This window comes from Artemia franciscana, chromosome 3 (genome assembly GCF_032884065.1).
Source record: "Artemia franciscana chromosome 3, ASM3288406v1, whole genome shotgun sequence".
Taxonomy (NCBI): domain Eukaryota; kingdom Metazoa; phylum Arthropoda; class Branchiopoda; order Anostraca; family Artemiidae; genus Artemia; species Artemia franciscana.
The window spans coordinates 48,430,930-48,445,831 of record NC_088865.1 but is presented as its reverse complement, the minus strand read 5'-3'; the positions used below and the strand labels follow the sequence as shown (position 1 = coordinate 48,445,831).

The 14,902-nt window shown below is 34.0% G+C and overlaps 1 protein-coding gene across 5 annotated transcripts in view; it reads left to right on the top strand.

Moving 5' to 3' along the window:
- LOC136025350 (aromatic-L-amino-acid decarboxylase-like) overlaps positions 1-14,902 on the top strand; it is a 76,820-nt gene that overhangs the window by 43,117 nt on the left and 18,801 nt on the right. For all 5 annotated transcript variants that reach the window (XM_065701282.1, XM_065701286.1, XM_065701285.1 and 2 more), the window contains 2 exons: positions 1,766-1,914; positions 8,887-8,998. In XM_065701282.1, coding sequence (XP_065557354.1) covers positions 1,766-1,914; positions 8,887-8,998 — 261 coding nt within the window. The remainder of the gene's footprint in view (positions 1-1,765; positions 1,915-8,886; positions 8,999-14,902) is intronic.

Here is a 14,902-nt window from a genome sequence, read left to right as displayed (position 1 = left end):
TCGGAATCACCCCCCCCCCCCTTCACAGCTCTCCCAAAGAGAGCGATACGTTCCAGTTATGTCAGTCACGTATCTTGGACCTGAGCGTATTCTTCACATAAAGTTTCATCCTGATTTCTCCACTCTAAGCCCTTTCCAAGATTTCTGCCCCCCCCCCCCAACTCCCCCCAATGACACTGGATCCGGTTGAGATTTCAAATGAGAGATCTGAGTTACGAGATCCTTCTAAATGTGAAATTTCGTTAAGATCTGATCACTCCTTCGCAAGTTAAAAATATCTCATTTTTTCTAATTTTTCAGAATTAACCCACCCTCCAACTCCCCCAAAGAGAGCAGATTCGTCCCACTTATGTCAATGACGTATTTAGGACTTGTGCTTGTTTTCCCCACCAAGTTTCATCCCCATCCCTCCATTCTAAGCTTTTCTAAGATTTTAGGTTTCCCCTCCAGCTCCCCCCAATGTCACCGGATCACGATCACGATAATGTCGCGATATCCTTCTAAATATCAAATTTTATTAAGATCCTATCACCCGTTCGTAAGTTAGTGCAAGTAGTAAGTAGTAAGTAGGTGGTCCCCGTTTGAAATGAGGAAAGGTCAAAAGAGCAGATTTAAAGGAAATCAAAGCTTCATGGGAGTGGGTGTCTAGTGAGATTTGAATATTTTGGGAAGAAGGAGGGACCTACTCAGTTTAGGTTAGGTTAGATTAGCTTCAGGAAGCTTGGTGCTGAAGTAAGTTGATAATAGTAGTAGTAGTTCTAGTAGAAAAGTGAGTTATGTAAATTTCATAGAAAATAAGTCGAATTGTCTTAATAGGCTTTACAATGTCTTAGTTAAAATTGAAAAAATATTGGGAATTAAAAAACAATAGTGTTTTTTCAATTGGTATACCTTATGTTCGACAAAAAAAGAAGGTGGTTTAAGTCTACATCTTTTAAAATTAAAGGTTAATCAGTAACCTAATATAATGTGTTGTGCTTCACTTTTGTATAATTTAATAATTAAGAATTAAATATTTAGAAATTTACAAAATTTCTCCTGAATGTCGTGTCACCCAAAACTCTGTGCCCAATCACTTGAGAGACACACAAGTCACTCAAGGGGTTACCCTGCAACCCCGTAACCCCGTCTAAGGGTAACCCCGTCTAAGGGGTTATGAATCATGGTTTGTGCATGATTTAAAAATAAATATGCATTTATATTCCACTCCTGAGATATTGCATCTCTGTTTTTTGACAATCCAGATCCACTTTAACGTTCTTGATATAGCTCAATTGTAATAATAGCAGTAGTAGTACCAGTAGCATTAGTAATAGTAGTATTACTAGTAGTAGTAGTAGAAGTGGAAGTTGTTGAATAGTAGGCTTTGAGAATTTCATAGGACAAATAGTTGAATCGACCTAATAAGCTTTACTATGTCTTAGTTATAATTGAAAAATGAATGGGCATTCATAAACAATAGAGCATTTTTTAATTAGTACTACCCTATTGCCAACGAAACAAGAAATTGAGATGCATAAGTACCTTTTTAAATTTTTTAGTTGACCAGCAGCCTAATATAACGTAATATATTTCACTTTAGCATATTTTAGAAACAGAAATCTGTATTCCAAATGGAAAAAAATATCATTAGAACATTGTGTTTCCTAAGACTTTGACGACAACTGCCTGAGGGTTGTACCCAAAGATAAGTTTAATCTAACCCGTTTAGGGGGTTATGAACCATGGTTTATTTATTGCTATCAATATGAATATTCATTTACAGATCAGGCACACTCATCTGTCGAGAGAGCTGCACTTTTGGCTGGAGTTAAATATAGAAGTCTACCATCAAATAGAGAGTACTCATTAGAAGGAAATACCGTGAAACAAGCAATTAAAAAAGACAGAGACGAAGGACTAATACCATTTTTTGTAAGTAGTAAATTCTTACAATTATCTTCATTAAGCAAAATTTTAAATGATATTCGCTAAATGTAATCACTAGCTAAAAGATTACTTGGTAATATCAACAATAATAATAAAAAAAAATCACTAGCGTACCATATGTTAAACTCTTAAAATCAAATTAATCAAACAAATGTGTGAAATATGCTTCACCGAAGGTAGACATTAATCAAAGAATTACTAAGCTATCCATGCAAAAGTATTACAAGAATAGAGAAAACTTATTTTATTTTATTATTGTATATTTTATTATTGTTACTGCTATTATTATTTTATATTGTTATATAAAAATTATTATTAGAAACAAAATTATTATTAAATTATGTCCACATTATAATTGCTTAATCCAAACCATCAGTCTGATTTTCAGCTTTTGGGAGGCTTATAATGGAAATAAATATTTCGAAAATATATGCAGTAATAATATAAAAAGCTTTGAGTTCCTTTTACCAGAGTCTCTAAGTAAAACCATTTACCATTTTGATAAACAGCTTTGTTCTATTGTCCAAAACCTATCTCTCTATCCCAACCTCCACCTTTCTATTGTTCAAGATGGCCTTGCCTTTGCTGCTGTTTCAGCTTTGGAAGCTGAAAATAAAATATAAAAAAACTCTCTTACCCCCTGATTCCTGTCGCCACCTCTATATTCCTACTGCACAGACTAAGGTTTTTACTGATTTGATATGAAACCTCTTATCAGATATTCTTAATTAAATCATACGAACTAGCCCAGTTGCATTACCACGGTTAAAAACGAAAGGGGACATACTGAATTTTGAGAATGTAAACCTAATTACGTTGACTTCTTGCTTTTCATAGGTTTACAAGAGTTTTGTGCGAACGGCTAAAAGCAAAAAATAGCTAAGAGCTTGACAGTGAATACCGGCAGTTAAATACCAACTGAAACCCTCAACAAGTCACCATCCTTTTCATTTGATTGGTGAGAAACCTTGAAAAACCGATTATTTGTCTTAATCGTATTTCTGTTGATTTGATTCTGCGAGACTTACTGGGGCCATAAATATGCTCGTACCTTCAGAGGGAAGGGAATAATATTTATGAATCCTGCAAGAAGAAAATCCATTTCTGAAGAATCGAGAGATTATCCATCACCAATAAAACAATCACTAAGCATATTAGCAACAGCTTGCAGTCCTCTAACTTCTTCACTATCAAACAGTTCGTGGTAACGAACTGTAAGTAAGGAGCGACCCAGCTCAATAGTAATCGAAACTCTAATAGACAGAATTTTGATACCAGTAGATATATTAAAGGAATTTAATTTTTATGCTGATTTCAGATTTACAAATTTCATTTTAAGTTTAACCCTACCCCATCAAACTTTACGAGCCTGAGAAAATTTTCCTGATTTAAAAAAAAATGGGGAAATACCCCTTAAAATTCAAGTGATCTTAATGAAAATAACAATATCAGATTCAGCGTATCTACGTTTCATATAGGTTTCAAGCTCCTATCTGTAAAAATGTGAAGAAAGATCAGGGATGCATGTTTATTTATTTTTTTCCAAGGCGTGATCGTATCAACCCTGTGGTTCTAGAATGTCGGAAGAGGGATCTTTACAACAGAAATTAAAAGTTCTAGCGCTATTTTAAGTGACTGAAAAATTGGAGGTCAATTAGGCCCTCTCCCCTCCAAAATGTTGTGATAGCCCTTTTATTCATCATAGTTGGAAGGTCCAATAACTATGCCTTTGGGTATAACCCCCCCTCCCACAGCCACAGTGGAAAGGGATGTGAATTTGCCAATTGTTTACGCATAGTATATGTTATTGGGATGCATGCATACATTTTCGGGTGGGGAGGGGAAAAATTTTCTACTGGGGGGTTATCCACGGGGGAATTATCCATGGGGAAGGAAGTTACCAGGGAGTCAACAAGTCAGGGGAAATTATACACTGGGGAATTTGCCAAATTTTTTATACAAAATTCTTTTTACATGTCTCGCTTTCTCTTTTCCGTCTCAATTTTACGCGCGGAGTGGTTGAAAGTACTTCTCCGGGGTAAATTTTCAACGGGATTGAATTGTCTAGAGGATATTTCCGTGGGGAGGGGGTTTTTCCATGAAGGTGGGGCTAGATTTCCTGGCATTATTTTAAAAAACGATCAGAAATTAAATAAAAAGCAAGTTTTTTCAACTGAAAGTAAGGAGCAACATTAAAACTTAAAACCAACAGAAGTTATTACGTATACGAAGGGGGCTGCTCCATCCTCAACATCTCACTCTTTACATTAAAGTTTAAGTTTGTCCCTATTCTTTAAGCACGACTCCTAAAACACAATGGCCGTTTGTTTAGAACAATAAGACGCTTTTTCAAAAGTACTACAAAACTTTAGCCTGATCATTGCCCTTGCACAAAGAATTCCAACTGGCGCGTACGCAGGGAGTGGCCTTCAGGCCCAGCCCCCCCCCCCGAAATCTCATGTTTTTTTCCATAATTTGCTGATACTTCTCACAGAATAAAGAATTTGAAGGATTTGCCCCCCAAAACAAATTCCTGCGTACGTGCCTGATTCCATATGATAACACTATTTTCTAATTTGGCGGCTTCCATTGTCACAATCCGACCCATTCAATTTTCAATCTTTACTTCTTAACTTCATTATTTCATCAGTACATATTTTTATTTGTAATTTGAGGCAAGAGGTATTATTTTCGATCTTTCCAATTTTTAGTTCAGTTCAGTTATTCATCTTATATACAAGTAGTGACTCTTGTTTTAAGACTTCCTAATTGATTGTTGATATTATCATTTTTAACGTTATTGTATTATGCTTATTTTATAAGCATATTACCATTTTCTTACGAAATCGAAAATTTGCTTAAAGTCTGCAACTAGTATTGATAATTCTGCTTTCGAGCTATCCTCTGAGGTGTCTAGTGTACTATTCATACCTTCTCGTCTAGGAGTTTTCCCTTTACATCCCATTATTTACTAATAGACTTGATATATATTGAAATATACTTGAGATAGACATTGACTTAGACACAGAGGTCTTAAATGCGTCTTACTCTGACGAAAGCATTGAATGAACTGACTAAATAGTATCTAAATAGTGTTATTGGAGGATACTAGTCACGGACGTCTTGAGCTTAACAGAGGCATTAATACCAAAGAAAATCTCTCGAATCTTGATAGCAATCAATGCAACCTTGGCAAAGCTCAGTCTAAAATAGGTCATTCTGTCACTTATAAGCATTAGCTCAGTCTTTCTCTAGAGGTCGTATCCAAGACCGAATTTTTGAACCTGATTTTTTTTTAGAGCTCATTGAGAAGGGCTTGATGTCTCTCCCTAATTCGGACTATCTTTCTTGGTTTTTTCTATAATTAGCCCTGGCTTGATCCCCCCAACTATTTGATTTGAATTCAATAAAATCAACGGACTCAGTCGACGCCTTTGGCCTCGACCTCATTTCGAAAAAAGAACTATCCCTCTGATTTTAGTCTGGCATTAACCCCTAGAGGGCAGGATTATTCTTACAGTGGTCTTAAAGGAGATATTTAAAGGAAAAGAGAATTGAAAAAGGGAGACTTAAATTTACCGAGAGTTTAAGGAGAGGGAAGGAGGACCTCTTCCCCGGCATTGACTATTTTGAAGGTGCTGCTTCTGATGTTGTTTTTGCAATTTCTAGAATAGGTAAAACGTCGAAAAATTTCCACTTATTGGAAGAATTATAGTCAAGGCTATTAATCATTTATAGGACGATAATTGTTCGGAAGTATTCCCTATAGAACGCCAAAATAGATAGAATGAGTATAACAGTAAACACTTTTATAGTCAATAATTTCTTAGACCACTCTGCTTTTCAATTTACAAGAGAAAAAATAAAAAAAAAGTGAAAAAAGAGAAAAAAGAGAAAAAGTTTAAAAGAGAAAAAATAAAAAAAAAACAAGTTTTTGTAACGGTAAGTAAGGAGCGACATTAAAACTTAAAACGAACAGAAATTACTCCGTATATGAAAGGGATTTTTCCTCTTCAATGCCTCACTCTTTACGCTAAATTTGACCCTTTCTTTTAACTCTACTTTTTAAAACAGTAAGAAACCTTAGCGTAAAGAGCGGGGCGTTGAGGAGGAAAAGTCCCTTTCATATACGGAGTAATTTCTGTTCGTTTTAATGTCGCTCCTTACTTACCGTTACAAAAACTTGTTTTTTTATTTATATTCTGGACGTTTTTGAATTAATGCATGTTTTGATCTTGGCTCTCCGCACATAAATAATTCAAACGAAATTTGCATATTAATTAATTGCAATTAATCGGAAGATTTTGAGAAAAAAGAAGCGAAGGATGAGGCCTAGTTGCCCTCCAAATTTTTGATTACTTAAAAAAGCAACTAGAACTTTTAATTTTTTACAAACGTTTTCATTGGTAAAAATATCCATAACTTACGAATTAACTTACGTAACGAACTTCTATATTCGTATGTTTTATTGCGTATATGTCAACCCTCGTCGATACCTTGCTCTTTACACTAAAGCTTAGATTGTGTCCCAATTCCTTAAGAGTGACCTCTGAATCACAAAGGCCGTAGAATAAATAGTTGAAATTACTAAAAATAATTTAGCGGAAAGAGTGAGGTATAACGAAGAGGTAAACCCCTCATATGCGTAATAATTTTTGTTCGTTTTAAGTTTTAATGCTGCTCCTTACTTTCAGTAGAAAAAACTTTTTATATTTATTTTTTCATTGTTTTTTTCAAATAAAGCTAGAAAATCCCTGCGCCCCTTCAGTGAAATTTTCTTTTACCATGAGAAGTCTCTCCATGTAAATATCCTCCCACGTAACCCCCCCCCCCCCTTCAGCTCTCCCCCCTAAACCAAAAAAATCCCCCTGAAAACGTCTGTACACTTCCCAGTAACCATTACTATATGTAAACACAGGTCAAAGTTTTCAACTTGCAGCCCATCCCACGGGGACTGCAGGGGATTAAGTCGTCCCTAAAGACATTGTCATTAGGTTTTCCGACTATGATGAATAAAATGGCTATCTCAGAATTTTGATCTGGTGACTTTGGGGAAAAATTATCTTGGGAGGGGGCCTGGGTGCCCTCCGATATTTTTGGTCACTTAAAATAGGGCACTAGAACTTTTAATTTCCGTTAGAATGAGCCCTCTCGCAAGATTCTAGGACCACTCAGTCGATACGATCACCCCTGGGGAAAAAAAAACAAAAAAACAAGAAAACAAATAAACACGCATCCGTGATCTGTTCTGGCAAAAAATGCGAAATTCCACATTTTTGTAGACAGAAGCTTGAAACTTCTACAATAAGGTTCTCTGATACGCTGAATCTGATGATGTGATTTTCGTTGAGATTGTATGACTTTTAAGGGGTGTTTCCCCCTATTTTCTAAAATGAGGCAAATTTTCTCAGGCTCGTAACTTTTGATGGGTATAACTGATCTTGATGAAACTTGTATATTTAAAATCAGCATTAAAATGCAATTCTTTTGATGTAACTATTGGTATCAAAATTCAATTTTTTAGAGTTTCGGATACTATTGAGCCGGGTCGCTCCTTACTACAGTTCGTTACCACGAACTGTTTGAAAAAACAGGTTTAACTTAAATAAAGTAGTGAAATGCGTACTAAAACGTACAAAAAACAAATACAACAACAAAATTTTAATTACTCTCATTTACTCTCCAGTTATACCCGTACATAAAGATGAGGACATAATAATTTACTAGGATTCTCCATAGCCAAACTTGTTTCCTTCTTTCTTTCCAGTTTTACCTAACATTTATTAAGTTAAAACGTTTCCCCACATTAAATTATTATTGTCTTTTGTTTAACCCTTTATCCTCATTTACTTAATGTATTAAGGACGTTTAAAGTTTGCAACCTATGTTTCAGTTTGATAGTTTATCCGTCTTATATCACAGCCTTTTTCTTCCCTAGCCTTATATCACAGGGTTGATCACTATTGGCTTATTATTTACTTTACGATTTTGACTCCTTGTATCATTTTTGAGTTGTTTTTGCATGTATTGTGTTTATTGTGTTTTTTTATATTGATCTTGTCCCTCTCTTGTCTCTTATTCATTCATTTTGTTCTACTTTAGTGTTGTGAATTGTCAGAATTTGTTATCTCCATATCTAATTATTAACTACGGCATTTATTGTCAATTTTTCTTTCAAACTAAGCCACAAGTTCGGCTAATTAAAATTGCTCGAGTAAAATCTTAATCTAATTTTTTAGTCTCAATCGTTTCTCAGTTTTGTTTAATTGGTCGACATCATAGTAAGAAAACTGATAACAATGACAGCTAAACTGGTCTTTGAGAAAAAATACTGCCGACGCCATCTAATGTACCAAATAAGATTATAAATATAATTCTAAGAGTTGAACAATGAGACTAACAAAGCTCGTACTAGTTGGCAATTCAAAAAAAAAGTTTTGAAAGAAAATTCTACCAAATTTTAAAAAGGCCGATTCTTTAAAACATCGAAGTTGGATCAGATTGAAACTTAGGTTTTGGTCTAAACTGAGAAATTTAGCCAGTAAAAATTGGGTAATTTAGGCCTATAAGTTTAATTTTCTAGTTTCTCAGGGTCAGTTTCACTAGTAAAATTTATTTTCTATAATTCTCGCATTGAGATGCCCAGTTCTTCTCTATTCAGTTTTTTTTCTCGTTAGCTACTTCGCTATAAGCTCCTATTATTCCCATGTTGAAGGTTCAAAAATTCTCTTTGATTCAGTTTCACAATGAGTTATGACTAACTGAGAAGTTTTGCTTCTATTTGCTAGTAAGACATTGAACTGATGCAAAAACGCACCATTTTTTAACTAGTTTTCTTAATAATAAAAGAAAGCGAGCTTAAATTTCTTGCAGCTAGATTTTATTTGTATTTTGCACTTATAAAAAACAATATCTTGTTTTGTTTACATTAAGAGACTAGACATTTTTCTCTCTTAGGTAATTGTCACTCTTGGTACAACTCCATCTTGTGCATTTGATAAGTTAGATGAAATCGGACCTGTCTGTGAAGAGGATGAGATTTGGATCCATGTTGATGCAGCATATGCTGGTAAAATATAGCAAATGCAAATATGTTGATAAGAATATGTCTTGATAAGAATATGTTGAGTTTACTTTTTTAAAATCATAAACGTGAATAATGTATTAGAGTTGTAAAAATAAGCGAACTAGCTGTGAATTTAATCAAAAGTTAACTAGAAAGCTAACTAAAAGCTGCAGTTTTCACCAGAAGTTAACTAGAAAGCCAATTATCTGCAGTTTTAGTTAGAAGTTAACTAGAAATCTAACTGCAAGCTAACTAGCTGTAGTTTTAATCAGAAGTTTACTAGAAAACTAACTGAAAGGTAACTAGCTGCAGTTTTAATTCAAAGTTAATTAGAAAGCTAAATGAAAGCCAACTATCTGCAGGCTTAATCAGAAGTTAATAAGAAAGTTAACTGAGAGCCAACTAGCTGTAGTTCTAATTAGAGGTTATCTAGAAAGCTAACTGAAAGCTAACTAGCTGCACTATTGATCAGAAGTTAGCTAGAAAGTGAATTGAAATCTAAATAGCTGAAGTTTTAATCAGAAACAAATGCGTAGCAAAAATTTTTTTGAAATTCACTTGGTTTGAGTTTTCCAGAGATATTTCATGGGCGCACTACACAAAAATTAGATCAAATCTCATTTTACTATTCCACAAATTTTTCCTAAATTGTAGGCAAATGAATTTTTCATCAGCTTAAATAAAAGAACTGGTAGATTTATTAGATAGTGGGGAGTTCAAGATTCAGACAGGAAACATAAAATTGCTGTTATACTATAGAGTAGAATGGAATAAAATTTAATTTAAAACATTCTACTACTACTACTAACAACTGACTGCTGCCTGACGTTAACACTGCAGTGCTTGCTTCACCTTCATTCCCAGCCATAAATTTAGATCCATTGCAATGCTGTGTCAGTGCAACTTGTTGGCTTTGTGAAATAGCAGTATTTAAGGTTAAAGAAAAAAAAATACTATAATTACAAAAGAAAAAATGTTTTTGATTCTATTAATTAAATTTTCGAGTAGTATCAAGGAGGTAAACTAGGGAGGAGGGCCTGAGTTTTTAGTATCTGCCTATGCTATGTAATGGTGACTGGAAAGTACACTTAATTCTCAAAACTAAAAAAACGCTACTAGCCTACTTTTGTAACAGTAAAAATATAGATTATCATGAAGATTAATTTGAAATTTCAAGGGGTTGTAATTAGGGAGTAAGATGGGAACCCATTGTCATACAAAACTTAAAAGGCAATCCAAAAGGTGTAAGGTGATTTTTTTTAAGAGATATTCATAACGATAAGCACAAAACGATGTACAACGACATTCAGTTAATTTGTCTATTTCGTGTTCCTGAAAATTATTTGATTCTAAAGCTAATTAGGAGGTCTATTTTTTCCAAGATGTGTTATATCTCCTTTTTGAGAACAAAGAATGACTTATTGATTGTATTCGCCTTATATTAAAGGTTATTTAAAAACCTTACAACAATAACCATAACGTTACAAATCTAAGTCTATATATAATTTTGTCAAATATTTTCTATATTTTCTGGATGAATTTACTTTGAAACACTTGTGCATTGAAATATTCTATGTTAAGAATAATATATCTTTATTCAGGATTAGAATATTTTCTTTATTTAAGAAATATGCTATTGCATGACAAATAATTTCACAATTGAATAATTCCAGTTTAAAGATTATAGGCACTTCGAAAATAAATTAGTTGTAAAATAAGTTAGTAATTAAAGTAGTTATTATAACTAATAAATAAATTAGTTTTTATAAAATAAGTTCTACACTATTCTATAAATAAGATTCCAAGATTCCAGTTTCTTACTCTTCTTTACTCTTCTTTACACCGACTCATAGGCGAGCTCTTGGTAGGCCTATGCCTGTCAAACACTGTTCTTGTACTAATATGATAACAGAACGAGTAGATTAGTAAAATGTATATAGCTAGACATAAACATATTTTATATGTCTTGAATACTATAAATATTAGAGACTGATTCCTTGTTTAGTCAAATAAAAAAACAGCGGAAGGATCAATATAAAAACTTAAAACAGACATAAAATCATTCTGTATCTGACGAGGGTGGAATTACAAGTCCTTTATTCAAATGGCTATCGTAGCACTTGCAAATGAACGCTACATTACGCTACTTTTACATTCACAAAAGAAATAGAATGTGGGGGAAAAAGGTCACTTGTTAAATACGCTTACAAAATATGGTACGAGGGAGTTTATATGGTACTTAAACAGCAGTTAACAGCACTTGTTTGTACGGCACTTAACAGATTATAGGTTTCTGTGATGCCCAGTAATTCTTTTCAAACAGTTCGTGGTAACGAACTGTAGTAAGGAACGACCCGGCTCAATAGTAACCAAAACTCTAAAAAATTGAATTTTGATATCAATAGCTACATCAAAAGAATTGCATTTTAATGCTGATTTTAAATATATAAGTTTAATCAAGTTTAGTCATACCTATTATAAGTTACGAGCCTGAGAAAATTTGCCTTATTTAAGAAAATAGGGGGAAACACCCCTTAAAAGTCGTAGAATCTTAACGAAAATGACACCATCAGATTCGGCGTATCAGAGAACCCTGCTGTAGAAGTTTCAAGCTCCTATCTACAAAAAAGTGGAATTTCGTATTTTTTGCCAGAAGACAAATCACGGGTGCGTGTTTATTTGTTTTTTTTCTTTTTTCTTTTTCCCAGGGGTCATCGTATTGACCAAGTGGTCCTAGAATGTCGCAAGAGGGCTCATTCTAACGGAAATGAAAAGTTCTAGTGCCCTTTTTAAGTGACCAAAAAAATTGGAGGGCATCTAGGCCCCCTCCCACGCTCATTTTTTTCCCAAAGTCAACGAATCAAAATTTTGAGATAGCCATTTTGTTCAGCATAGTCGAAAATCATAATAAATATATCTTTGGAGATGACTTACTCCCCCACAATCCCTGGGGGGGCTGCAAGTTACAAACTTTGACCAGTGTTTACATATAGTAATGGTTATTGGGAAGTGTACAGACATTTTCAGGGGGATTTTATTTTGTTTGGGGGGTGGGGCTGAGGGGAGGGGGCTATGTTGGAGGATCTTTGCTTGGAGGAATCTGTCATGGGGGAAGAAAAATTCAATGAAAAGGGCGCAGGATTTTCTAGCATTACTATAAGAAAACAATGAAAAATAAATATGAAAACGTTTTTTCAAATGAAAGGAAGGGGTAGCATTGGAACTTAAAACGAACAGAGATTATTACGCAAATGAGGGGTTCTAAAAATACTTTACTATAAAGAGCGAGGTATTTAGGAGGAGATAAATACCTCACTCTTTATGCTAAAGTATTTTTAGTAATTTAAACTATTTATTCTACGGCCTTTCTGATTCAGGGGTCATTCTTAAAGAATTGGAACAAAACTTACGATTTAGCGTAAAGAGCGAGGTATTAACGAGGGTACAAACCCCCTCGTATACATAATAAAAATATAAGATTATGAAAGTTTGTTACGTAAGTTAATTCTTAAGTTACGTATATTTTTTACTAATAAAAACATTCGTTAAAAATTAAAAGTTCTAGTTGCATTCTTAAGTAACCGAAAAATTGGAGGGCAACTAGACCTCCTTCTCCACCCTTTATTTCTCAAAAGCGTCTGATCGAAACTAAGAGAAAGCCATTTAGCCAAAAAAAGAATTAATATACAAATTTCATTTTAATAATTTATGTGAGGAGAGCCAAAACCAAACATGCATTAATTCAAAAACGTTCAGAAATTAAATAAAAAAAAACTAATTTTTTTAGCTGAAAGTAAGGAGCGACATTAAAACTTTAAACGAACAGAAATTACTCCGTATATGAAATGGGTTGTCCCCTCCGCAATCCCTCGCTCTTTAAGCTAAAGTTTGACTCTTTGCCACAATTCGATTTTTTAAACCAATTAAAAGCTTTAGCGTAAAGAGCGAGGGATTGCGGAGGGGATAACCCATTTCATATACGGAGTAATTTCTGTTCGTTTTAAGTTTTAATGTCGCTCCTTACTTTCAGCTAAAAGAATTAGTTTTTTTTTTATTTAATAATCGGTAGAGCTGATGGAAAAATAGATCGGTGTCTCCTGTTTGCTCAAAGTGTTTCCCTATACACTATGTGTAACTATATAGTGTAACTATAGTAACTATAGTAACTATAATTTTTAGTCTGTACTATTCTATAGCCTATATTATAGTAGGCTAAAATAAAGGTTAAAGAAAATAACTTGGAAATATGAAGTTAATAGTAAGTTTGGCAGGGATGACTTATAATGGAAGTGCTTAGATATATAGACTAGGGCCATGAAGTATAAGGAATCATTTCCCAAAGACTTGGTCTGTCACTAACATCTATAATACATGATTCCTACTTACCCTTTGTAATCAAGAATGCCTCCACTAAGCATACATTTTTACTGTCTCCAGTGGCTAGAATCACTACCACGCACTGTGACGTAAAAATAAATCGAGTTTTCAAAACTGTATTGTATATCTAAGCTGTGCTCCTGTGCCCACATCCATTTGTGGCGCTGTGATGTGGAGTTAACAGCACTTGTTTGTAGGGCACTTAACAGTTTATAGGTTATTGTGATGCCCAGTAATTCTGCTTATCTGTAGAGCTGATGGAAAAATTAATCGGCGTTTCTTGTTTGCTCTTAGTGTATCCCTATATACTATGTGTAACTATATAGTATAACTATAGTAACTATAGTTTTTAGCCCACACTATAGGCTAAAATAGTTATATAATATAACTATAGATATATAATATAACTATAGCTATATAATATAACTATAGTAACTATAGCCTTTTGAGTTTTATATAACAATGGGTTTCCCATCTTACTCCCCAGTTACAACCCCTTGAAATTCCAAATTAATCTTCATGATATGTAACTATAATGTATCCCTATAGATAGTGTAACTGTTTGTCAATCTGCTGATCTGTAGAGCTGATCTATAGAGCTTAATTTGACTTAAACCTACAAAATTGTGTATAAGCCTGTTTGTACGGCACTTAACAGGTTATAGGTTATTTTGATGTCCATTAATTTTACTGATATGTACAGCTGATGGAAAAACCGGTAAGTGTTTCTTGATTGCTGATAGTGTATCTCCAAATTTGTTTATCAAATCATGTCTTTGAGCGAATAATGTGAACAAGCGTAGGAGCTCAAGAGTACTCTCATAGTTGCTAAAGGGAGGCCCAAATCTTTATTAAAGAATTGTGACAAATAGTAAAACTTTAGCTTAAAGAACCAAGTTTGTGGATGGGTCAGTCCCCCTCATATACGAAATAATTTCTATTTGTTTTAAGTTTTAATATTGTTCCTTAACTACAGCTGATTGTTTTTTCTTTATTTCCTGACCGTTTGTCAATCAGACCAAAAAATTCCCATCTCCCCTCCCCCTCTGTAAAATTTCCCTTAGAAAATTACCCTTTAGATATTTCTTCCCCACAAAAAATTCTTCATGGTGGATGGGCTTAAATTCTGTTAATGTAAATTTTTGTGTGGCAATGCATCTGTCTTTAAGATCTATTATACTTCAGCTAAAAGGGATGTTTCCACTGGAAGGCTTTATTTAGTAGCAACAGTTTATCGTGATTTTATTCTTCTAATCGACAAAAATGTTTTCTTCAAAATGCATTCTGTTAGTAAAACTGAATCCCGTTTTTTGGATTAAAAGTCGGTATGTTGCACATTCTGTTGATATGTTGTATTCTTTTTTAATCAAGGAGGCACACTCGTGCCTCTATAAAGAGGCGACACACGACAATGTTAAGCGATCTTCGGTTCCAGTGGTCGCAGAGGGATGGGGAGGGATGCATTTCGTAGCCCGAACTCCAACTAAGAAACCTGCAAAATTTCATCCCCCTCCAACTTTTCCTTCATGG